The sequence below is a fragment of the Zosterops lateralis genome, assembly GCF_965231275.1.
Source record: "Zosterops lateralis genome assembly, chromosome: 13".
Lineage (NCBI taxonomy): Eukaryota > Metazoa > Chordata > Aves > Passeriformes > Zosteropidae > Zosterops > Zosterops lateralis.
In genome coordinates, this window is record NC_139773.1 from 17904643 (window position 1) to 17931048 (window position 26406).

The window sequence follows — 26406 nt, forward strand, 5'->3', positions numbered from 1 at the left end:
ATTTCCCGCAATACCACGCGGCCCCCACTCAACCATTCACCGCTGGGACTACACTTCCCATGATACACCGCGCGGCGAGCGCGTTTATATGGGGCACAGCGCAGCGCGACGCCCGCTGGGATCCGCAGTCCCGCCGTGACGCGCGGCGCCGTCACGGGGGCGTTACCGGAGCGGGCGGGGCCGGGCCACCGCCAGCGAGGCCTTGTCGGCGGCGGGGGGAGCCGGCCGGGCCCGCGGCCGCTGCACCATGTCCGCCTGCCACAGCTGCGCCGCCGCCGCCCGCCTCTTCGGCTCCACGCTGCCCTCCGCTCGCAGAGGTAACGGCGTTCCGGCCGCCCGCCTTCCCTCGGCGGGCCCGGCGGGGTCGGGCCCTGCGGCCCTGAGGGGAGCCCCGGCCCCGCCGCTGCCCTTATCGCGCTCTGACAGCGCCGGGACGCGGCGGCCTTTCCTCCCTTTTTTTTTTTTCCCCTCCTTTTAACCGTTTGCTGGTGTCACCCGCGCGGTGCGAGTCGGGGTTACGTGGTGTGAAGTGTCGGAGAATTTGCCCTCTCTGTGGGGAAATGTAATGCGAGAATAGTTTATTTCGGCAGAAGTGATGCTCGGCAGCTGTTGGTCAGTGTGTGTTACTCTACAGTGCGTGTAAATGTCTTAAATTGGCTTAAAAATGGCTTAATTGCCTTAGTTAATTAAAAGCTTAGCATTGTGGTCGCCTAAACTTGAGTTATTTCTCATAAAGATAGGCTTAATTAGCAAAATTAATTATTTCCAACTTGGTAGAAAGACGAGACTGTGCCAGCTACTCACTGGAAGTTGAGGGCTGTACGAGGCTGTTCCTTATTTACTTTTCTTCCTTACTTATCCTTTTCATGGTATTTTTGGGGGTACTGAGGGCACACAAACCATGTGCTGCTTTGGGTAGAGCACCCCCAAGTTGTGCTGAAAAATATTTATTTTGCCACATTTGGAACAATGTTTTCAATTACTCTGCCCTCAGCAATAGCCTGATGAGTCAGAGATCATTTACTGCCATTCAGAGGTGACTTAACTCTTTGTAGGTGAGTTTTACATTTATATCTCAAATATCACCTGTGCTAAAAGGTTTGAACCTGTACTTTTCAAGCTCAGCCTGTCTGGCCTTATGCAACCCCTCTGAAACAATCAACTTTAAAGCAAATACTTTTTGGAATTCATTATATAAATATTTTTTTGTTGTTGATTTTAATTTTGTGGGGTTTTTGGTCAGAACTAAGATTCTAAAAGAACATGTAAAAAGAGTAAAAGAGAATAAAATGCAGATAGAGCAATACAATTATTTAAACATCGGCTTTCAATGGAAGTTGTTTAAAAAATAAATTTATCTTATTTTTGTGTATCTTTTATATTAAATTGCGTCTTCTGCCGGGTGCTTTGTTTGCTGTTGCTGGTGTGTGCAACCTTGAGAGAGTTCAGAGTGCACAGATCAATGTGATCAATCCAGTGTTATGTGGGACAGTTACAGTCTCCCTGTCATTTTCCTGAGCAGTAGATGCCTCCAGGATCCCCCAGGCTTGGGCCAAAAGTCAGTATTTATTTCATCGAGTATCAATTAAAGGTTAATAAGGTGTTAAAGGAGCTTCCCGTCATTTCTTAACAGCACAAATCCGAGCGCCCTGGGTCGGTTCCATTGCTGCCAGCACCATTAGGGACACGTCCTTTGAGTTTAGTGCTCCAGAAAAAAAAAATAAAAATCACCTGAGCCGCCGTGCCAGGTGTGTGTGAGCAAATCCTGCCAACTGTTACATGCTGGAACATTCATCAGAGCCGGGATAGGTCAGTGGCAGCTGGCAGACATTGGGCTGGAATGTTGATTTCCCCTGAAAATCTCCCTCTGGGCTTATTGACACAAGGAAGCGGCGGTGATAACTTCCTTACTGCTTCATTGTGTAATTATACGGCGATAGTTTGTCAAAAAAACACCACTCAGACCTCACGATAAGTGGGGTGAGGCTTTTTGTGTTTAGCCACAAGCTGATGTAGCAGTTTGATTTTTTTTTTCCCCTGGTTTAGTCTTCACAGCTCAGTACTCAGTGCTGTGTAAGGTTTCATAGCTCATCACATACAGTTCTCAGTGCGTTTTGTCTCACTAAAACGCTCTGAATTAAAATGAGGACTGAAAATGTTCGAGCTTTTGTGTTAAAGCTTCAGCCTCTCTCCACAGGCCAAATCTCCCCGTGCTACAAGGAAAGTTGTGCGTGACTTCAGGTTTTGTTCAAGGGAGGGGAGGTGATTCTTGTTTTATATTAAGGAGTCTTTTCTCAATTTTTAAACCAAATCTCAGTGAAGGAACCATCTCTGAGGAACGAGCCTGCTCAGAACAGCTCCTGCATTGTAAACACTCCCCAGAGCTGATTCTGCACCGACAAGTGCACTTGGCACACGGAGTCGTCAGAGTTCTCTGCACATTCAGTTAAAAGGCACAACTGCTGCTGAGAGCCAGCCAGTGTTTTCGAGTTTTCTGTGCTGTTTTCATCGCTCATCCCGTGTAATCTAAAATGTGTTGCAGTGGCACTCGGCAGAGGAATTTAAAATGGGGAAGCTCATTGATTGTTATTCCTCCCTCACGTTTGCAGATGGAAGCAATGCTTCTGTTAAGAGGTTTTTTTTAAAGATTGATTTTTAGTCGTGTTAAAAATAGCAACAAGTCATCTTCAGGTTTGGGAATCTTAAGCATCATGTGAGTTAATAAACCAGCTTCAAATCTCGTTTGACACAATCATCTTCGTTGTGACTTTGCAGAGGCCTGTGAGACATTTCCTGGCAAATTTAGGTGGTTCTTCTTTATTTTTCTCCCTTCTTGTTATAGTAACAAGGTGAATTTTCAGAGTATCCTCTTTCAGCTAAGTTCCCAGCTCTTGGTTGCTGTTGTTTCCTCTTTCTGAGCGAATGAGCTGTGCTTCTCTTTTGCCACTCTTACTTTTTCTTATTTTTCTGAAGAGTTTTTGGATATTCCATAGGATTCTCTCATCCCTGTATAACAATAAAATTATGTGTTATCAGCAAGTTTGTAATTGCAATTGTTGCTGTATAGCTCTGCTGTCAGCAAGGCACAGAGTCCTTACCAAAACCAGAGAGCAAATGAGAAATTTGCCACTTTAAATTCGAGAGATGAGATACAGATTCCAGCCTGTTGTTGATGTTGAAATCACAACAACATATGTCGGCTCACATCATACCCAGCCATGAAATGCAATCCTGCCCGTGTTGCAAGAGGAGGAAAAGGCTGTTTAGTTTCTCAGTTAGGTGTTTTGGTTTTTTTTTTTTTTTTTTTTTTTTTTTTTTTTTTTTTTTTGTTGGGTTTTTTTTTTTTTTTTTTTCTCCCGTGTTGGCAATAAGGTATTTCAGCAAAGTTAAGATTACACTGAGTTTTGCCGGTGCCGGCTCCTCTCTGGGTGCCAAATAGGACGCGGCTTCTCAGTTTTCCTCAGCACCGTTTTTGTTGCCAAAAAGGTGCCTCAGATTCCTGGAAACTAATTTTTAGTGGCGTTCCCAAGTAAAAGCCCCATCCAGACGTGCAGTCGTTGAGTCTGAAACACCTGAATTTGCATAATAAAGAGACTCTTCAAAGGTTTCTCTTGGAGGGGTTGAATTATTTCACAATAAAAGCTGTGAGTTGATTGTGTTTATCGTTCTGAGGATCAGTTTCATAATTGGGATGTTCCCTATTTCATGCCACAACGGGACTCTCAGTTGTCTGATGTTAGAGGACCTGGAATTACTTTGGGATCTTTTTTGGAAAACCCAGGCAGCTTTTAATGAGATGAACATTAAGGTGGTAAAGATAATTTACTTGGAATTACTGAAATGTGGATGTTCAGGGCTGAATTGTGTTGCCAAAACATTTAAACTTCACTTAAAGTAAATCAGTTGAGATTCGGTGGCAATGGAATTAAAATGAGAGTGTTTTTAGTATTTAACTTTCTTATTTTCTTTTTTTTTTTTTTTTTTTTTTTTAGGTATTACTTGTGGTCGTACACGCATCCCTGTTTTAGGAAAACTCGGGACTTTTGAAACTTGTTTCCTAAAACGAATTCCTCTTAGGAACTTTTCAGAAACACCAGCATATTTTGCTTCAAAGGATGGTGCAAGCAAGGATGGTTCTGGAGATGGAAGCAAGGTAATCTCCACAAACTGGGGGTTTCAATACTTTATATAAAATGTTCCTTAAATTTTTAAATTTTTTTCCTTAAAATCTCAAAATTTTGGCTGACTCCTGACATTTCTAATCCTTCAAATTGCTGCAACTGGCAGTGAAGAAAAAATAAACTATATTGTGATTTTTTTTTAGGAAATAAACCTTGTAAACACCCCACAATGCTTTTCCCAGTTTTATGAATCTGTTTGCCCAGTGTGCACTTGAAAGCTTTATTGGATGTCATAAAGAACAGGTTTCAGGATGTCAGGAAAGAGCAGTAATCAGAGCTATTCTCCTTTAAAAGCCTGGTGCTCCCAAGTAGACTTTTAAAAAGTACATTTTAAATGTTTCTGTGTTTAGAACTGATTTGTCTTAAGTAAAGACAAGTCAGTGAGGACATGAGCTCACTTCTTGTTAGTCATTTGTAGTCTATTTTTATCCTAGTCATTCTCTATAATTATAGTTAATAAACAGCTTCTTCAGATAAATGATTACCTGAGAATAAAACTGCTCTTTAGTCAGCAAATAACATTTTGAGAGTTCACAGGCAATGACTTTGCCTTAGTACAGTGTGCTGTGAACCTGAGGAACTGTCCAGGGGACACAGGTCTGTTCTGAAGGTTCAATTAATTTTTCTTTTTTTAAAAATAAAGAAGATTAAAAAAAAAAAAAAGTTTTTTTTGTTTTTTTTTTTTTTTTTTCTTGAAAAGGGTTGTGAGGAGAAATGAGTAGGCAAGAAAGGTTTAAAAAATGAAGAACTGCCTTAGAAATGGGAAGAGAGAATTTTGTTGTTTCCTAAAATATAATAACTTGTATTAGTCAGAGTATGAAGCACAGATACAAGTAAAAAATGCAGTATTTCCAAGCACTTTGAAATGCTTGTTTCAGCACAGATTGCTACCCCTGCCAAGGAAGTGAGAGGAGCTGTAGCTTCAGAAACTCTTAGGATCCATGCAGCTGAGATAATAAAATACTCTCTAAATATGATTTGTTTTCTTGTGTGGCATTAAAACGTTAAAAGACACTATTACAACACTACAGACACAGCTTGTTGTTGTTCTCATGCCATCAAGCAGCTCTAATGCAGATATGGAATACCTTTTCCATGGGCATCCAAGACTGGCAGACTTGGGAATTGCAGATGTATTAGTAAATGTAAAACACTTCAAACTGTTACATTATTTCTAAGATTCCACAGCCTTTAAAACAATCCTGACAATAGCTACTTTGTCATTCAGCCATTGCAAAATTCAAATTATTTGATTCCATAAGCACACTGCTAAATGCCTACTGTGCCAGCTCCATTGTTCGGGGCTAATTGTCTGGAAATCTCTTTCAGAAATCTGTTGGTGAAGGTGGTGGTAAGAAGTCAAGCTCTGGAAACTCTGGGAAAGGAGGGAACCAACTGCGCTGCCCAAAGTGTGGGGACTTGTGCACACACGTGGAGACCTTTGTGTGTAAGTTTTCCTTAAAACTTCTTTTTTTTTTTTTTTTTTTTTTTTAATAAACACAGATGTTACTTTGTGATTTAACATAGTCCTGATAGCTCAGTGTTAGCCTACCTAATTACATGATGTCAGGAATTTTGTTATGCTTAGTTTGGCCTTGTTGGTGTAGCCATTTATTGTCTCTGTGGGTACATTTGTGTCATTCCCATGATGGGTGGGAATGTGGTAGTGGAATTCAGATTGCATCTGTGAATATGCATTTTTTAAATAATTCATGGCATTTTATACTTAAAGCCATTTTAACTACAGATACTTTCATATCTCTATTCTATAAGTATATGCTTTCTATATGTGCATTTGTAATGTCTGTCCTTTCTTTCCTGAATAATGAAACTTTAATCCTGCATGTACTATAACCAAAGTGCTTATCCAGCAGAGGAATTAGTATCTGACAGATGGCTTACTAGAACAGTCCTCCATGGCAGAGTCAGAGCTATAATACATCCCAAATAGTGGGCTGGAAAGTCCAGCTAGAAAATCCAAAATGTCTGTTCTCCAGCAGTAATTGCTACTTTTGTTTTCCTGGATTTTTTTTTTAATTTTTATTTTAAAGTATAATCTAAATTAATGCCATTTATTCTTTAGGTTCTATCAGACTTGAAGACATTTCATACCTTATTTCAGCACTAATGAGACCAGCTTAGAAAACAAAAACTTTTGTCAGAAAGCAAATACCCATTGTTAGTTGGTGGGAGGAAGTATCAAGTCATAATCAGACTTGTGCATTAAGAGGCTTAAGACAGGGCCAGCATAAATGTGTTCAGCAGTTGTTAATATAACAGCTGGCAAAAATAATGAGTGGACGTGCTGTTATTTGCTCCTACTCATATAAAATAGTATTTAAATCAATCAAATGTCATTAATCACAAGACAGTTACATAATAATAATAACAACAGTATATTTCTTTATGTTAGAGAAAGGATCAGTCTTCAGTTCCTTTTTCCCTGCAGAAATAAGGTTGTTTTTCCAGTTTGTTTGAAACTATAGGCAACAAGGTATTCTGCAAAACCTGGCACTGGTTCATGGAACTAAGAAATATTATCCTGTCTGGTGTTCAGTGTGGTCTCTCCCTGGACTAGGTGTGGTTGGAAACAGTAGAATAATTTTTAATCTCATTTACTTTCTTATGATTCATGAGCAGGCAGAGATGTTTTTGAAACTCTCTCACTTCACTGGTGTGTTTCCCTGGGTACTGCAGTTTGTGCTTCTATCTGGAAATACCATTCAAGCATTGTCCCAGAACGATCCCTGGAAAGCAGAGATGTGATTTAATGTTTTGTCAGTGTTGCTGGGAACACTTAAGCATGCCTGGAAACTTCCTTGGGAACAGCATTTATTCATAGCAGCACTATGGGAGAACCTGCCTTGATAGATGCAATCTAAAATTCCAAAGTAGTGAACCCACTTGAGCTGCAGCATCAGAATAACACAGGTTCTGTAAACAGCTTGGGACTGAAAATCAGCTTTTTTCCAAAGTTCCTGTGAGTCCTGGTGAAGTTTGTTCTGGACCTGTGTTATTCTGGTTTAATCTGTTAATTTAACTGCTTCCCAACCACTCTATAAAGCAGCTGGAAAACAGAAGTTTTAATTATCTTTAAATTTATTTGAAAAAAGAAAACGAAAACTAAGAAAAATAAATCTGTCCCACTCTGCCCAAAATGAATGGTTTGCAAGTTGTATTAAGCCTACTGTAACTTGATTTTTTTGGATAAGCCTTTGTTGTTGCTTAGTCAGGAAAAATGATGAATTTGCACAGTTCTGGTTTGAATTGCCAACCTGCAGAGCCTTAAATAAATATCTAAAACCAAAGGAAAACATGCAATTAGCATTTGTTTTAGTTTAAATATTAGATTTTCAGTCATTTTGGGAGAAGTAGGGAAACAAAATACTGAATAAAAGCCATGTTCATTAGAAAATTAATTGCCACTGAATGGCAGTGTGACAGGCTGGTTTTCCAGTGGAGTTTGTTTTTGATGGAGCATCACTTTGTATCTGCAAATCTTGCAGAAAGATTTGCTTGGCAATGGTTTTCCAGTAATTAACAATGAAGGGAAAATATGAGGCAAACAAAAAGTCATTTTGCTGTGACCTCCTTTCTCAGCAGTTCCTGTATTGTTTTGGGTTTTGGGTTGTGAAAGTCTATGAGGAGAGTCTGTGATCAATGAAATAAGACTTGATCCTCAGATGTGGAGTGAAATCCAATAGCTGTAAAGCTGATTGACATAAGAGGCCTTATCTGGATGCTGCTTTTACTGTCTCCACCCGATGCCATCAGGTTACTCCATCCTCCAAACTATCACTTCCCTGCTGCTGTACATACTCAGAAGCTTCTCTGCTTTCTTTTTCCTGATTTGTTTTTTTTTTTTTAACCTTAAAGCACTTTGATAGTAACTCATTATCTCAACCCTACAACTATTTTTGAGTTTAATCCCCTGGTTGTTTCTATTTCCTGTATGTTTTGTAAAAACCTGGCATTCCTTTTTGGCAAGGTGAGCTCACACACACCTTTGCTAATGCAGCCTCTGTGGCAATGTTGTCTGATTAAAACCAGCACTTGCATTTTGGCACTCTGTAAATATTTGCAGACATCTTAATGACAGGGAGGTACTTGGACATGGATATTCTTTGTTGTGCTTTTATGTGTTTGCTAAAAGAACATACAAAAACATGCCAGTATTTAGGATTAGCAAAGTTGCCTGCAACTCAGTTGTGTGCTCATTTTTCTTTTAGTGAAGTTTTAAAGATGCTCAAATAGTACTCTTACAGCCCATTCCTTATTTTCTGGGGTTTTTAAATCATTCATGTGGATCTATGAAGGGAACAACTATTCTCATGGCTACTCTATCCTAAATAAACTTTGTAAAATGGAGAACAGCCTCATAGCACTGTAGTCATCATGAAGATCAGATTTTTGAGTGAGCCCTGGGAGAAAGGTTGGGTTGATTTCCCCGCCCCCCCCCCTTACAATATTGTTGCTAAATAATAGTTGGGTAAGAGCAATGGGTTTGTGCAAGTGGATTTCCATCACATTCCCATGTGGCAGATAACAGTAATTTGGAAGGTTGCCAGGAGAACTTTTCTGGCTGTTACACAGAATTTCTTTGAAGTAAAGTTAATAAAGCTGTGCTGGTCACAGTATGAGTTTCTACATTCTTAAAGTAATCTGTTGGTCTTGCTTATCCAGGTAAAAGGTGGGATTAATGGCAAGAAAAGCCCCACCCACTCCTCTTTTGCTGATGCCAGTCCTGTGGGAGACAAGTTATAAATAAGCAGCTTGTTTATTGCTAGAGGGTGTTGTTACAGTCAGCTGGTGCTACAGTGTTCAAGCCATTTGCTAAAAACCTTTTATGATTTCAGAAGTTCTGGCATTTAAGTTTTCACAGGGTTGTTTTTCTACATTTACTTTACTTCGAAATAAATACATTACTAGTATATTTCCTTTCAGTCTATCCTATTGCTTGTGATTTGCATTTAGTAGCATAGTAATATGGCTAGAAAGGATCTATTCTGAATTACTTTTATTATTCTTCCCTACTGTCTGTTTTTATTATTTCAACTTTGCTTTGCCTGAGGATAAGAGAAGAAATGCAGGTTCTCATTTTCAGCCTTATGAAACCAACCTTTGCAGATTTCTTGAGACATAGTTCACAAAGTCAGGGGTAGGAGGGTTTAGCTTTTGGAATTCGAAAGAAATTTGTTCTAGTCTTGACAGTAAAAATAAATAAGCAGAAGATCTTGCAAAACATCAAAGTCCTGATGGTCTGTTGCATACCACAGCTGCCTCTTGTTGGGAGGAGCCCTCTGGGTGACCCCCCTGTGCTCTGTCCTGATCCACACTGTTCCAAAGCCAGTGGGATGCAGAGAGCAGGAGCTGCCAGAGCCCTCCTGTAATGCTGTCTTTGATATTCTAGACTTCTTCCCTGCACTTTAATCTGTGCCTAACCACAATATTTTATTTTGCTGTCAGTTTGAGAGTTAGGAACATTACCTGCATAGCTAAAAATCTTTTCATTAATTTTGTCTATCTCAGAAGTGTAAAGTGTCTTCTCCTGTGTGTGGTGCTACTGGATAAGTATCAAAAAGAGCTTTGTGTTTAATCCATTGTCTGGTTGCTGCCCAGCATTCTGATTTTTGGGATGAAAATTGTATTCCCTTTATGTCAAATTTCATAGGCCAATAGTAGCTTTTAAATGTTCTAAGGTGAGCAGGTGAGAAGTGTTGTGTAAACACACAGTGGCTGTGCTGTCTTACAAGTGCTTGTCCTGTGTGATGAACGTGGACAGAAGCAATTCCTCTTACTGTTTTGTTTGACTTTTTCTGCAGCTTCCACCCGGTTTGTGAAGTGTGAAAAGTGTCACCACTTTTTTGTGGTCCTGTCAGAGGCAGACACAAAAAAGAGCATCATTAAAGAGCCCGAGTCAGCAGCAGAAGCTGTGAAATTGGCATTCCAGCAGAAGCCACCACCTCCACCGAAGAAGGTATGTTCTTAATCCCACTCAGAGTCCCCTTGTGTTGCAGCTTGGAGAAATGCTTCCCGTGCTGCTGGGGCAAAGCAGCAAACAATAAAGATGATTAGCTCAAGATTAAACCTTTGTGAGCTGTGTGACCCAGCAGGGCACTGATGAAGGGAACAAGTAGATCCAATAAAGGTATTGGAGCTTGTTTTCCTCTTTGTCTTGTGACTTCATTTTCTCCTGTGACCTTGAGGCTGGCCTCAGCCATCACCAGCCATAGTAACTTTTCTTTCTCACTATGGCCTTGCATTCTGTATCCTTATTTTAGCAGCTTCTTTCTGTAGCTGCAGAGCCTTTTGTTTAGTGGGTTTGGGTGAGAGCTGTAGCTGATTAACTTGTGGCTGTGGTCCTTCTGAAGTCATTTGGTTTCACTCTGGAGATGAGTGAGAAAGCCTTTTATGTTTCTCAGTTCCTGGTGGACTGTCATGGTTTCTGAACCTGCACACAGCTCCTTGATATGCCTCTTTTAAGGAAATAAGTGTTCTTAAAATTTCTGTTCCTCTTGAAAATTTGGGTGAAAACCTGCAATGGGCTCACATATTAGTAGGGCAGAACTGACAGACACAATATGAGTGTGTAAGCACCATGTTTTTAAAGTAAACTTATCAACAGGAATATGTTTTTTCTTTTAGATGTTAGTTTCTCTTTCTCAGGTCTGTAATGATTCCGACCAAAGTCCATCTTTGGCACAATATACTTATTTTTCCTTTTCCTGCTGCAAGATGATTTAGAAGTGTTACTAAGATTAAGCTATTTTTCAGATTTACAACTACCTCGACAAATATGTTGTTGGTCAGTGTTTTGCAAAGAAGGTGCTTTCAGTTGCTGTGTATAATCATTACAAAAGAATCTACAATAATATCCCATCTAACCTGAGACAGCAAGCAGAAGTTGAGAAACAGACTTCTTTAACACCAAGAGGTTTGTATAATATTTGGTATTTTTCTGGTCAAATAAATTACCATTTCAGGGCCCTAACTTAAGAAATCTAAGAAGGGTTTTACCCTAACAGTAGATAGTCTATAATTGAGATGATCTATAATAATTTCTACTAAATACAATTTTCACTGTGAACTTCTGTGCTTTATTTAAATGGTAATCAGAAAGTTTATGGTGCTCACTATGTTAATGCTTAGCCCTTTTCACTGATAGATACTAAGGGGTATTCTCCTTTAACTTTCTAAAGTGAGTCTCCTGATTTTTTTCTTTCTAATCTCATTTACTACTTAACGGTCAATCTGCTGCTTAATCTGCAAGCAACAATGCAGATTAGGAAGGTGATATTTTGCATAGGTGCTGCAAATTGATGGGTGCTTGGATTTCTAACTTCCCTTGCTCCTGCTGGCAGCATCTGCTGGTCACCACAGTATTGTTCCATATCTAGCAGGTATAGATGGAGTTACTCCTGGCAGTACTTTTGCTGCTGAGTAAGTGTGTAGCTATGTTGATCTAATTTATTTTTAGAAGTTGGATTAAGTTACTATCTCAGACTCAACTTGTACCTTGGGTGGTTTGTTTTTTTTAAGGTGTTTTGTTCTGTCTTGCAAAAGTTACCACAGAAATCTTATTTGTCTTTTTGAATTAGCATAATTAAGTCTTTTAAATGAGGAGGGAACATTAGTAGCACTGCTCTGGTAATGGTAAGAGAGCAGTTGTGTACCTGGCATCAGGAAGGTCCTGACCCTCCACAGGGAGATACCATGGTCCATACCCAGAGACTCACAGTAAATGTTTACGTATTTCAGAATTCTGTCTTACAACAAAGTCTTACACTGTAACACTCAGGGAGAGTTTAAGGAAGCCTCTTCAAAATTGTTATTGCATCTTTTTTTCCCCTTCTATAATTGGTTTTATAGTGAAAATCTAATTAGAGGTAATAGGTGGTTGTTGTTGTTTTTAGAAGTAGATAGCTTGCTGGCATTTTAAAAACATGCAATTTGGGTTTTGGGTTAATTTTGACAGCAATAAAAATAGCTCTTGTGGGGTTTACTTGTTAGAAATACATTCACAGACAGCGATGAGATGTATTCAGAAGAGGGCAAGAGGTGGAGAATTTATAAGCTTTTATAAACTTACTTTTTTATGACTGTTTTCATCCTCTCTCTTAGAATTAGAAATCAGAAGACGGGAGGATGAGTACAGATTTACAAGTAAGTGAACCCTCTCCTCATGTCCTCCTCTGCAATACCTACTTTTGTGACATGGAGAAGAGTCTTTTAGTGACTGCTAGTTTGAAATGTTGGGTGAAGTCCAGTGCTTGTACATCTTCATCATGGAAATCAACAGCTTGAGTTTATTTCTTCTCATATGTTAAAAAAAAGTAAAAGAAATTACAGTAAAAATGAGCAAATCTGCAAGGACTGAAAATTTGCTTTTTAATATAGAGGAATACCTTTAGGTAATCTACTGTGCCACTGGAAATTCTTTTCCTATATGCCTCTGCAAAAGTATGATTGGTATTCCTGTTTGTATAATAATTGTGCTGTATTTCTGTTGCTTTCCTCTCTGTAAGCCTCAGTACAGAGAGAATTCTAGGTTTGCAGAAGAACCAAGCAGTTATTGTGTGTTTAAGGTAGTGACAGTCCTTGTTGGTGCTCAAACAGTGCTTTTTTTGTTCTCTTCAGAACTCCTGCAGATTGCTGGAATCAGTCCACATGGGAATGCTTTGGGAGCATCAATGCAGCAACAAATGAACCAGCAGATACCTCAGGAAAAACGGGGAGGAGAAGTACTAGATTCATCCAATGATGACATTAAACTTGAAAAAAGTAATATTTTGCTGCTTGGACCAACGGGATCAGGTATACAGCTGCATGTTTCATAGGTGTCCTATTTTTCATGGAATTTGTTGTTAATGAGTGATTTTCCTCTCCTGTGATTATTCAGATTTGGTTTATTAAAAAAACCCTAAACTGTGAATTTCAAATTTGCGTTCCAGTGCTTTCATGTCATGTTAACATGCTGAGCAAGTGGCCTTAAAAAGGAATGAGCTGTAGTTGTGTGGTTTTCTTTTTTTGTTTTTTTAATGCCTATATTTACTGACTGAATAAAAGATGCCACTTGGACTAAGCTGAAATAAAATGCATTTATAGTTTCTCTGCTTTAGCTGGCAAGCTGAGATGCTGCAGTTAGTGCTGTTTCACCTCTGGGACAGATTAGTTGCCGGGGATTGGAAAGAGAGATTATTTTGTATATTTATAAGACTTGGGAGTGTTTGTGCTGAAGTGATGGCATTTTACAGACTTTTTGGGAGAACATTCACTAAACAATATTTTAATTCTGTTTCTTCCCAACTTCAAAGCAGGAGCAATTGGACTTTGCACTGCACCCTGAGTGTCTGCAAAGGACTACTGATTTATTTAATCTTTAAACTCTGCAAGTACATGTATTATGGTTTTTATATTGTGTGACATTTTGTAATACTGTACGCATTTCAAGCTGCCTTAAATGTGTATTAAAAAAACTAAAACCAGAAATACAGCCTGCCAATGTAAAAACCACTGCTTATGAAAGCTATCTCCATTCTTATATTAAGATGCTGGTATGATTCAGAATGTCTGATAAGAGTAATGATGATCCTGTGGTCAATCCTTGAATGGTTTGGGTTGGAGGGTACATTAAAGCTCCTCTCATTCCACCCCTGCCATGGGCAGGGACACCTTCCACTATCCAAGGTTGTTCCAAGCCCTGTCCAACCTGGCCTTAAACACTTCCAGGGATCCAGGGGCAGCCACAGCTTCTCTGGGCACCCTCTGCCAGGGCCTCCCCACCCTCACATAAAAGGATTTCTTCCCAATATCTCATCTAAACACACCCTCTTTCAATTTAAAGCCATTCCCCCTTGTTCTATCCCTACACACCCTTGTTAAAGTCCTTGTCCAAGTACTTGGATTTGTGTGCTCTGAGAGAAACGTGTGGCAGTTCTAACATGCAGCTTTTATTCTCCCAGGTAAAACCTTGCTGGCTCAGACTCTGGCTAAATGCCTAGATGTCCCTTTTGCTATCTGTGATTGCACCACCTTGACTCAAGCTGGTTATGTTGGGGAGGATATTGAATCTGTCATTGCAAAACTCCTGCAAGATGCCAACTACAATGTAGAAAAAGCACAGCAAGGTAAACTTTTAATGTGTGTTTCAGAGACTGCTAATTTTGATGAAGTGCTCTAAGTTTTTGAGACCACCACTATTCCTGAAATTGGTATTCCTGCTGCATGTACCCAAAGTTTAAGTCAGATAGAATAAACCTGAAAAGAGCTCAATGTGTATCTTATAGTTTTGTTTTTGTCCATAATTGGACAAAAATGCACATGGAAATAGGACAGACTGCTGTTCTCTCAAATCTTATTATTCTCTGTAAAATCTTGCTTCTCTTTAAAAGTAGTGTCTTCTAACCCATTTTCTTTAACTACAGGAATTGTTTTTCTGGATGAAGTAGATAAGATTGGCAGTGTTCCTGGTATCCATCAGTTACGGGATGTTGGGGGAGAAGGTGTTCAACAGGTAAATACTTCCATGGAGTGATTTCACTTCCTGAGTGAACAGAACGTAGGATCCTGTCATGTCAAACAGCATGGGAATGTATGGAGTCATAGTTCTTCAGTTCCTTAATTATTCACCTTCAAAAGACACATCTTTCCTCTTGACTTCATTAAAAAACATAATCTCAAAGGCAGTTTGAGGCATCCTTGTGGAAACAGTTCAAAAATGTCTTTGTAGCATTCAGACAGCCAGTTCATAATGTAGGCAAGGACAGGTAACATTTCCCATTTAAACAAAGCTCTTAAAGCAGCTAATCATTATATGCATAAAGTGCATGGGAGCCACATTAAGGGAACATTTTTATCCTTGAGTGGGATTGTCTTATAGGGCAAACTGAATTTTTTTGACACTTACTGTTAATATAAAAGCATAAAAGAGCAAAAAATACAAGTATATTTGTGAAAATGAACATACCATGGTGTGGTGTTTTACATGATGCTACACAATGGAAATTTTTTATTGCTTATTTCTTCTTTCCCTCTTAGGGCTTGTTAAAATTACTTGAAGGCACAATAGTAAACGTTCCAGAAAAGAATTCTCGGAAACTACGTGGAGAAACGGTGCAGGTTGACACAACAAACATCCTGTTTGTAGCTTCTGGTGCTTTTAATGGTCTTGACAGAATTATCAGCAGGAGGAAAAATGAAAAAGTGAGTGAATCAGGCTGTATCTGGGCTGAAAAATCATCTTGATTACTGTTTGCAATATTGATTTTACAGGTCTTGCTGTATTTGTAAACATACTAAATTTCTTTATTTCAGCAAATGGTGCTAAAAGCCATCATCATCTTAAAATTCTTGGTTCTGCAGTTCACTGTTTTGTAGATTAGTGTCTGGGGACAGGGTTCTGGCTGTAGCATTCTGACAAAATGTGCTCCCTGTCTCTAGCACTAAAGGAGTGACTGAAATTCTAGATGTTGTTCATGTAATTCATGTAGCTTCCCATGTAAGCAAAATTGCCTGCATTTGCTTTAATTATGAAGTGTCACTGGTACTTGTAAAATGACCAGAACATGTTGATGATAACCTTCTTTATTTTAAGAAAAAATTGCTCTTGTACTGATGTATTAATGCTTCACTGAGGAAATTCAATTTTATAAGAAACTGATTGTATGCAAGGGATCTAATTTTACTCTAAGTAGTTTCTTGAGCTCGACTTAGTACATAATGACACAATCAGTCACTGCAGATTTTTTAATACTCATACAAAGTGATTTATTTACATCGAGAAAACTCAGTTATTACAGTTCTCTAAGCAGAACATGTTTGTCTTGCAGTACCTAGGATTTGGCACACCATCTAACATGGGGAAAGGCAGAAGGGCTGCAGCAGCAGCTGATCTTGCCAACATCAGTGGAGAGTCTGACCCACAGGAAGATATTGAGGAGAAGGATCGTTTGCTGCGCCATGTGGAGGCCAGGGACCTCATCGAGTTTGGGATGATTCCTGAATTTGTGGGACGTTTGCCTGTTGTGGTTCCCCTGCACAGCCTGGATGAGAAAACCCTCGTACGGATTCTCACGGAGCCGCGGAACGCTGTGGTCCCTCAGTACCAGGCACTGTTCAGCATGGATAAGGTTTGAGTTTTTATTTGATGATTCTTTGGTGTTCATGTTTATAGATACAGTGGTGTTTTCAGTAATGCTTGTACTCAAACACACCGAGTTATAAATGAAGTCAGTAACTGGACTTCCCATTTTTTTCTCTATGTAGTGTGAATTAAATGTAACTGAAGATGCATTGAAGGCTATAGCCAGACTGGCCCTGGACAGAAAAACTGGTGCCAGAGGTCTTCGATCTATAATGGTGAGTAAATTAAGTCTGATAAACAATAAATGAAGCTTCCTGGATTTGTGTGTATGGACCTAATTGTGACCGTTTCCAGTGAAAATCACACTTAATTCTGGCCCTTAGATGGATACAATAAGTCTTTCTAATGCTGTCAGTATTCAGAGTTCTTCCAACATGACTCTCTAGCTCTGAAAAATCACTTTTTATGTAGAAGAAGGCATTCAGAAATACTTTTCTCTCCCATTTTCTTGTAGGAAAAGCTGCTGCTGGAGCCCATGTTTGAAGTGCCCAATTCTGACATCGTATGTGTGGAAGTTGACAAAGATGTTGTAGAAGGCAAAAAAGAGCCAGGATACATTAGGTAAAACCGTAACAGAAGTAGCAGAACAGACCAGTAATACAACTAGACAGGTATTCTGATGGAATAAACACAAATCCATGCACACAACCTAAAAAAGACTCAATGCTCTGTATATTGTACGCAGCTGAATTAGTGCTTGTTCTGTCCTAGAGACTTTGGATTTGTATTGCTTTAGTTTTTAAACAGAAATTTTAAAATAAACATATGTGAAGTTACTTTTGTGTGTGTATACCTGTAGAAATGAAAGTAAATTTTAACAGTAAAAATTTGAAATTCAGTTTGACTGCATTGCAATCTCTGAAATGAAACTTTCTTTCTTCTTACCACTGATACGGGGGGTTTTGGTACAAGTTCCAGTCTGCAACAGTTTTCTACATTATTCTTTCAGCAGTGGAGAGCCACAAAAGCACATCTGTTGACTTGCTGAACTCTTGTAAAAATAATCAATTTAATGTTGTAAAGAGTATGGTAATTATGTGGAATGTTGAAAACACTGGGCAGATCTGCATCTAAAAAAAAAAAAAAATCCAACAATTTCAGTGACCAAAGGATGGAATTGTAAGATAATGGGTCAGGTTAAAACTGGTTTAAAAATTAGTTCCTAAATTTCAGGTGTGAAATTTAGGAACTGTGTCTTGGTTTCTATCACTGGCAATGTTGGAGTGGCATTCTCCACTAAGGTACATTTATTTATTTCAGCACCTTGTCTCTGCTGAAGCTTGGCTCGGCCTTGTGTTGTTGGAGGGAGTGAAAAGCATTACACTGATGGTTGCTTGATGTGATTTTGTACAGCACCAGAAATACTAAATTTATCGATTAAATCGAACAACTTACTGAAAATCAGAAGGTTAATTGAATTCAGTTAATGAGCCTGTGTGCTGGTGGCACTGCAAATGTGCACAGCAGCATTTCCAGATCAAAAAGTCAGAACATTTGTCATGGAGCACTGTGCATGTGCATGTTTGTCAGAAGCCATGGAAAGTGTCTCTTGTTTGTTTTTTTTTCCCCCTCTATGTCTAAGGTCTCTGATCATTCCTTTCAATCCTAGGGCTCCCACCAAGGATTCATCAGAAGAGGAGTATGACTCTGGAGTGGAGGAGGAAGGCTGGCCTCGACAGGCAGATGCTGCAAACCATTAAACACTGTCAGAACTCTCACCTGCAAAAAAGCTCACTCGGTTCTTTCCTTACGATTGCCTCTGGCTCCAGCCCGATCCTAAAGGCACCGGATCTCTCGGATACAATGCGTGATGAGGAATTTCATTAGCTAAATCAGATCGTGTATTTTATTGCAGCATCACATTGATTTGACGGACAGAGTGTGGACTGGGATGGCATAATGTTCAAATACCAATTGTATATTACACTTGTTCAATTAAAATGTATAGCAAAATGCAGCAGCACCTGCACTGCCCTTGCCAGAAACTAAACCAGCAGCGCAGGTGCTGCCAATAGTTAGATTTAACAATAATGTTACTCTACAAACGGGAAATTTAAAATTAATAATTAGTAGAGGGTGAGTAAACTATCTTAGCTCCTGGTACGGCTCACAGGGGGGGTTTTGTTCAGGTCAGTGTTAGAGTCCTGCTGGTGTGTGAAACCCAGCAGGTGCTGGAGTGATTTGTTACATTGGTGGGGGTAAAAAAGCCCTTTCGGAAAAACTGGGACATGCTTTGTGACACTGCTGGGAGATTCTGCTGAAATGTGACACTGGTTTGTTACAGTAATTTGAATATCTAATGATACCCTTCACGTCTCCATTGGGAACTTTAGACCACCTTGGATGCTGTGAAAGAAGGTGAATTCAGTTATTTGCTGGCTTTCTAGAGGGGTAAACAAGATTCCTAGGAAGCAGTAAAACCATCTAAATTTGGATGAGAAGTCGCCATAAATTTTTAAATATTAATGTTCTAATATAGTACATTTTGTTTAACATATTGGAACTATCATGCATCAATTTTTTGGTGCCAGGTATTTGCCCAACCTATCTTATAATGTTAAGAGATGAAAGAAGTAAATGTATAATATTTTTGCTGTAATCAGTAGTGATTGTTCACAGGACAGTGCTTTTTAAGTTATATTCTCAAATGCTAGTATTGCATCTTGTGGGTTTGTCTTTGATTTTTAGTCTCACAGCAAGCAATCCTCCCTCTTCTGTTCTCCACCAAAATTAATCAAATCCTTTAGGAAAGTCTTTGTAAAAACACTAAAGGACCTGTATGTTTTTGATTTGTTTCAGGAATTAAAATTGTTGCTTACAATTTGTTTTGTCCTTCGGTGAAAATGTGGACTTGAGTTTCCCTAAAACTTTAATTCACACTATTTAAATAAAACTTTCATCCTTCTTTTCAGTCTAGTGGATGTTTTAGGACAGGAAAGGTTACCAAAAACCTATGGACCCTATTTTTGTAATGTAAATTTTATGTAATACTTGTGTTCTTCCCTAGCAGCAGTGTGACATGCAGTTGTAGCCAGGTGCAACAGATAGGGCCCGTGGGATTTCAGATTTTTTTCAGGTTAAATGACCCACTAATGGTTCAGAAAAAGCTGTGTTTGGAGTTGAGGATATTTCTTGGTCCCCTCAAAGTGGGAATCTGTGGTGAACTATCTGTAACTGCATCCTCACTTTTCCTTTTTGTAGAGTGAAAAAAATATAACAGCTTTTAATTCTGAATCCTTTAATTCAAATCCTTTTTTAAACAGATAGAAAAAAACCCCACCACATTTTAGGTGAAAACTGTTCAACAACTTAGTTTTGAAAGTTGTTTGGAATTCTGTAACCAAGAACTGTTTTTAAGGAAACAAAAAAAATGCCGTGTAACTACAGTTTGTACTTCACCTCTGGCGTTTGAATAAAAGCGAATATTCAAGCAGCGGAGAGTTGTCATCCCTGACGCCATCCCCACTTAAAAAAAAAAAAAAAAAAAAAAAAAAAAGTTTTAGGAGTAATTTTTGAATTAAAATTTTTCAAGAGGAAAATTGAGAGCGAGAGGCGGGCGGGGCGGGTCCTCCCGGCCGCCAGGCGGCGCTGTGGCGCTGAGGGCTGTGGCGGGATCATGGCGGCGCGCTGAGGGTGAGGCGGGATCAGGGTTCGTGCTGAGGGTGAGGCGGGATAATGGCTCAGCCACCGCCGTTCCCCGCCCGCCTCCCGCCGCCTTTCCGCGCCTTCCCGCCGCCTTTTCCCGGCCCCGCCGTCCGCCCAGCGCCTTTCCCGGTGGGGCCGGCGGCACCCCCGCCTTTCTTCTTGCCTCCTCCTGCGGGTGAGGGCGGACCGCGCTTCCCACCGGGCGTCCCTTACTTAGCGGCGGCGGCGCCGCGGGCAGCGGCCGAGGAGGAGGCGGCGCAGCGGCAGCACGATGAGCTGTGGCTCTCGCAGTTCCTGGGCCGGCGCCGCTCCCCTGCCCCGCCGCCACCGCCGCCCGCCGCCGCCAGCCCCAGCAGCGCCCGGGCCGTGGCGGTGGCGGCGCTGGGGAGGGTGGCCCGGGTGGCCGCGCTCTGCCGGGCCCTGCGGCGCTGCGAGGACGAGGGTGATGAGCCCGCCTGGGCCCGGGCGCGGGAGGAGGTGGAGGCCGAGCTGCAGCAGCTGCGGGAGGTCGTGCGGCCCCTGCGGGAGCCCGGCTACGAGGAGGCGCTGCGCAGGAAGACCGAGAGGGCGAGGAAGAGGAGGCTGCGCTTGCAGCGGAGGAAGCACGAAGCCAGAGCGGCCAAGGAGGAGGAGGCGGCCCGGGCCGCTGAGCGGGAGGCCAAGATCGACCAGTGGCGGGCTAAGTGCATCCAGGAGGTGGAGGAAAAGAACCGGGTACGGTCCCGAGTGCCTGGTCCTGCCTCTCCCCGGGGCTCCAGGACAGCGCGGTGGAGCAGGGGTGACCTGCCCGTAAGGGAACACGGCGGGTTGTGCCTGCCCCACACCTGCTTTGGCCCCTGCTCTGCTTCAGTGAGTCCCACTGAGGGGCTGCTTGACTTCAGCATACTGAGACACCTGCTGTTCCCAAGGCCTGCAGCCCTGCTTCTTGCTTAGAAGTCTTGGTGGGCATCTCGGTTTTGCCATCCTCATATTCTAGGCCTTGACATGAAATTGAGGTTTTAGTTATTTCTGAATTCCTGGAGGTTTTTCCAAGTGTCAGCCTGCCCACACAGCTCACAGCCACCCTGTGGTGGTCAGTGCTGTTTCAGTATTCCATCAGCCTTGCCTCCTGCTTTCATCTTTCTAAGGCTTGTGGTTTACAAGCTTTTTCATTTCATGGGGAAGTAAATCATCTCCAAAATATACCACCTCAAATTAGGCTTGTTAGGAAGTGCTGTAGGCACCTTTCTGTTGGTTTTTGGCTGAAGAGTTCCCTTTCTGCTGGTCTGCTGCTGGGATGGTCCAGAGCAGCTGCTAAGGAAGGTTTTGTGGTCAGGTAATGGTCTTTAATTGCAGAACTGTGGAATTGGGATGGTTGTTTCTGTTTATTGTAAAACATTTACCCTAATTTTCTGTACTTAAAGGCTCTCAGGCTTTCATAATTCATAAATCATCTAGGAAGTGTTCAAAAGTGTGTGGATGTGGCACTTGAGGACATGGTTTAGTGGTGAACATGGTGGTGGTGCTGCGTTGACAGATGGACTTGATGATCTTTCCCAGCCTTAACAATTCCATGACTCTGTGGTTTGGCCCAGATTTATGAGTCCCACAGCATTCTTTTTTTGTTTTCTGAAGTCTGTGATGTTTTAGCCTTTTTTTTTTTTTTTTTTTTTTTTTTCATAAAAAATCAAGGCTGGATGGTTGCCGTGACTGAGAAGTCACTCTGCTCTCCAGCGCTTTTCTAATTTCAGAAAAACACCATTTGGTTCTTGTCTTTGAGGGATATTTCACACATCTCATCTGAGTTTTTTTCCTTCCTTTCCCAGGAACGGGAGCTGAAGGCTGCTGCTGACAGTGTCCTGTCCGAGGTCCGGAAGAAACAAGCAGACACAAAAAGGATGATGGACATTCTGCGCGGGCTGGAGAAGCTTCGGAAGCTGAGGAAAGAAGCTGCTGCCAGGAAAGGTTTGTTACAAGATTGATCCAAACTTTTTTAAATGGCACACGCAGGAAATAAGATGAGGGTGCCCCGTGCTGACTTGTTAGGTGCAGCTTCAAAAAGCTGTGTCTTCAGTGTGATCTTGAGTACAAGAGTAGGTACACAATGCTGAATTTAGTGGTTGTGTTCCTATGTTTCCAAGCTCTTTCTAGAAGAAGGATTATTCCAGTAAGAATTCCATCTGTTCATAAACTCATCTTCCTCTGAGATTTTGCCAACTCAAGTCTGCTATCAAACCCCCTTCTGAATCTGAAAACTTTAAATCGCTTCTCTTTCTGTTCAGGTGTTTGCCCACCTCCTTCAGCAGATGAAGCATTTGAAAATCAGGTGGAAAGTCTCAAAACGTTGCTCAAAACCCGCACAGAACTGTATGAAGCTGAGGAAAGAGCATTAAGGGTTATGCTGGAGGGAGAACAGGAGGAGGAAAGGAAGAGGGAAATGGAAAAGAAACAGAAGAAGGAAAGGGAAAAACTACTACAGCAGAAACTGGAAATGGATTCCAAGCTGTTTGGGGATCCAGGTAAATTCTGCATCCTCTTTTTGACAATGTTTTTCCACATCACATCCTCATTTCACAGACACTGGATTTGAAGTGCAGGCACAGATCTAGTTGAGAAACAAATCATCCACTGGAGTAATTTATAGTCTGAGAGTGGGGGATAAACATTTAATGCCTGTGGTGTAAGAGGAGCTGTTGAGCTCTTTGACATGGGCTGCAGCACATCTCAATCTGGTTTCATAATGTTGCAAGAAGAGGTTGTAGATTAAACTGAAGTGAGAGTTAACAGAATAGATTGAAGACTTCCAGAACCCAGTAGATGCTTTCGTCTGGTGCTTTGGTAAGTGTGACTTGGGTAATCTATAAAGATTCAATGTCCATATGTTCCCCTTTTTAGATGGTGGAGTCAGGAAGTTTTGCTAGTTTTGGCTTTCCTCTGACAGCTGTGATACGGACCAGGAGATGTGTAACATATAAACAGTCTTGCATACATTACCTAGGGATCTGATGTCAGATTACAGCTGGGCAGTAGCAAATGATTTTGCAAATTTGGGGCTTCTGAGACTCGAATGGAAGGTTTTTCTGTATTACTAAACAATTTCTGTGTCTGTGTTTTCACAGCTGAATTCCCACTTGGCCATCTACTGCAGCCTTTTAGAGACTACTACTTACAAGCTGAACATTCTGTAGCAGCTTTAATCCAGATCAGGTAAACCCAAAGAAAGTATTTTATCATAAGAGATGGCAAACACTGTTTCTTGCAATTGTAAATTCAGTGACAAACCCCTTTTGGTTTGTCAGCTTCCAAATATGGTTATGCAACGGATTGTTCTGTTTTTTTCAAGTTTCTTGCTTGAGTCATATCCAACAGATGCCCGTGTGAGGCAGAGTGCACTTCCATGCATAACCATTTCATTTAACACCAGAACATTGAATTTTCACATTTTGTCTTTTGAAAAACAAGTTTAAGAGTACAAGTATTGTGGGTTTTGTATCGATCACTAACATCTGTGTGGGTGTATAATAAATCTTACCACCAAATGAATGCCAGGTCTCCTCTCAAACCAACCCTCTCTCTTTGTTAAAGGCATGAATGGGATCAGTACTTGGTGCCAGCTGACCACCCTGAAGGAAGCTGCATCCCTCCAGGATGGGTTCTCCCAAGTCTCCCCACCAATGACACTTGGGCCACTGCTGTCAGATAATTTACTAATAAATTATTTCAACGTTGGAGGATTGCTTCATTATACTTAAGTGTAAATATGAGAGGGTCCAAAGAGGAAGTGTTGTCCTCTGTTTCAGCAGCCAGGTACTGGAATGGCCTTACTGGAACATCTTAAAAAAAAAGTTCAAGAATTGTTTTTGCTGATTGACTGTGTGAGGAGATAGCTGAGCAAGCCCAGAGCTGCCAGGCCTCTTGTGGTGTGGAGTTACAATCCAGCTGCGAGTTCTTGTTAAATCTCAGTCTTAATAAAGGAACATTGCTGATGGTGGTATTTGTGCCAGTATTAACATACTATTTCTAGTGGCTTTTATCTTTATAAAGGATGATGAAAACTTCAGAAATAAAGATAATTTTTTAAAAAGAAGAGATCATTAGTAAATATGTTTTTCTTCTTAAATGAAGCATGTCAGGCATCACTGTCAAAATAGTTCCTGTATTTTTGGGTGTAGAGACAAACCTATTACAAGTTTAAACGAATTCTGAAGTACAAACAAGACAGGGTTTTTCAAGGTTGATTAAAGCAGCTGTTGACATTTTACTTTTGTGGACTAAAACTGATACCAAAACATGGAAAAAATTCCCAGTCGTGGTGAAATAGGTCAGACAGCCATGTGAATAAATACAAATTTGATGAATAAGCCTGCTGGAAAAAAAAAAAAAACACCTAATAAAATCTGAAGTCTAACCTACTGTAAGTGTTTTGACTATACAGATATTTTTGTATAGCAACATATCATGTCTATAATATTTGATTAAAAACCACAGCTTTATTTTGTAAGTTGTTGGTTTTTTTTTTACAGAATGAATAGAGAAAAATGGATTTTGGGTTTTTTTTGTTTGTTTGTTTGTTTGTTTGTTTAAAGCATTTTCAGGCCACGGGAGAGATTTGTTTGAGTACTTTGCATCAAATACAGCTCCAGCGAGGAGAGAATTGTTGGGAAAAGGTTTGTGTGAAGGAACTTCTCCCTCCTGCAAGGTGACATCTGATGTCAAAGCTTCCCATGTTCTGGACAATTTGCTTGTAACTGTGACGGCCCATATGGATTTGGAGCTTTGCTGTTCTGCACAGATTGCTGTGGCACCATTCCAGAGCTGCAGTCCTTATTCTTGCTTACCCCCAATGTGTGGGAATCGAGTTAATCTCTCCAGTGCTTTGCCTCTTGGCGTCACAGCAGTGCGTAATTCACGTGTGTCATTGCCTAATTTCAATCCTTGGGCCTTAGGGGTAATGTTAGTAGTGCCCTGGCTGAACCTTTGCACTGGTTTCTGTCAGTAAGAGACACAAACTGGTAGTTCCTTGTAGAACATGAGTGCAGAAGTTTGCAGTTCTTGCTCACCTGTAGCACCCCAAAATACAGATTGCCATGAAGTCTTCTACAGGTGTTGTTCTGATTTGCTCTTCCCTACATCCTCCAATCCCTTATGTCACTTCCAGCATCTCATTACTCCAGACCCAAGGCTGAGTCAGATCCTGGGGAATCCTCCCTGATGAAAATGCACAAGATCTAATACAAATAAAAACAACTGCATAAAACCAATACAAACCCAACACTTTCAGTTCAGGCAGCTTAGTGACCAGAGGATGCTCTGCTTAAATAATTAGGCTCCTTATCCCCATCAGCATGTCTGATGGAACAGACCTACCACTTAAGCTACGATTATCTTAAAGCTGTCCAAGTCAGCTGTTGTCTGACACTGCAGGAATTTAAAGAGCTGAGCAGTACATAAGGAGGCAGCAAAGCAGCAGCCCTGTTCCCCCTGCCCTGTGAGGAGAGAGCTCCATGAGTTCATCTGACGGTAAGGACAGCTCCATATTGCTGATAAACACAGGGCTTGAAAATGCCAGGGGAGGATCTACCCTTAGGTGTGTTCTGTGTATTTGCTCCTGTCTGACAACATCTGCATTAAAATGTTTAATAGATTTAGTGAGGAAGTCATTGAAGCCACAGATGGGGAGGAATGTTTAAAATCTCAACTTGTAAAATACATGGACACAGGGTATTAATTGAAAAGGTGTGTGTTCAGACTTGATTCCCATTTTTCTGAGTGTAGTGTTTCCTACTGTTTTTAAGTTTAAAAAACAGTGTAGCTCAGAAGAAGAGAGAGGTTGGCTGTGAGTTTCCAAGATGCATTTGTATCCTATTTGTCCCCTGGTCCTGGTGCAGTTTGGGTTTCTCCTGCTGTTTAGGCACATCCTGATGTGAACTGGTTTGTGTACTGGCTGGTGTCTGCGATGTGGAATTGGGCAGGGCTGGTATGGAGAACAGAGCCCTTGCAGGAGTTCCCTTCTGGTGGGAGATGGTGTTTATGACTGACCCTTTTATCCTTCTCTAGTAGCATTTTTTGTTGTGATTGCTCCTGCCCCAAAGTACTTGTTTTCTAAACTGTGGTTTTGGGAATTAACACTTGTGTGAGCCTCTCTTAAAAGCACAGTATTTATGCAGTGAAATACAGCGAGGTACAGTACCATCATCTCCTCATATTTTCTTCATCGTGGCTTCGGACACACTCACTACCCATCACCATCCCTAAAAGTATAGTTTGAACCTGAGTGGAGCCATTCTGGGTGACAGATGCTGACACTCAGCACCTGGGATTTTGGGAAGGGCCAGTTTAGAGCCCAAGCTGCAGGCAAGGTCAGTCCCCTTTGCATGTAGGAGCTGCTTAAGGAGCAGCAGAGAGCTGAGGGAAGGTGGCTTTGCTTACAGATGTTTTCAGGCGTCACCTTTGTCAGTG

At 41.0% G+C, this 26406-nt stretch overlaps 2 protein-coding genes across 4 annotated transcripts; both read left to right on the forward strand.

Annotated features, from left to right (window-relative positions):
- The first annotated feature begins 170 nt into the window (after window positions 1–170).
- Window positions 171–19234, forward strand: CLPX (caseinolytic mitochondrial matrix peptidase chaperone subunit X). Of its 3 annotated transcripts, none has more exons than XM_083871258.1 (14): window positions 171–317; window positions 3993–4153; window positions 5511–5628; window positions 10004–10158; window positions 10956–11115; window positions 12303–12344; window positions 12819–12995; window positions 14144–14308; window positions 14606–14694; window positions 15219–15383; window positions 16010–16309; window positions 16446–16538; window positions 16778–16934; window positions 17933–19234. In XM_083871258.1, the coding sequence occupies exons 1-13, from the start codon at window positions 248–250 to the stop codon at window positions 16886–16888; spliced, it is 1806 nt and encodes a 601-aa protein (XP_083727384.1). In that variant the 5' UTR covers window positions 171–247; the 3' UTR covers window positions 16889–16934; window positions 17933–19234. The 3 variants fall into 3 exon arrangements, with proteins under 3 accessions (XP_083727384.1, XP_083727382.1, XP_083727383.1); XM_083871256.1 differs by having other exon boundaries at window positions 16778–16884; XM_083871257.1 differs by lacking the exon at window positions 12303–12344 and having other exon boundaries at window positions 16778–16884.
- Window positions 19235–19893: 659 nt separating this feature from the next.
- PDCD7 (programmed cell death 7) lies at window positions 19894–23934 on the forward strand. The gene is made up of 5 exons (XM_083871260.1): window positions 19894–20682; window positions 21774–21912; window positions 22230–22466; window positions 23067–23154; window positions 23533–23934. Exons 1-5 carry the CDS (start codon window positions 19999–20001, stop codon window positions 23648–23650), a joined length of 1266 nt encoding a protein of 421 aa, XP_083727386.1. The 5' UTR covers window positions 19894–19998; the 3' UTR covers window positions 23651–23934.
- The last annotated feature ends 2472 nt before the right edge of the window (window positions 23935–26406 follow it).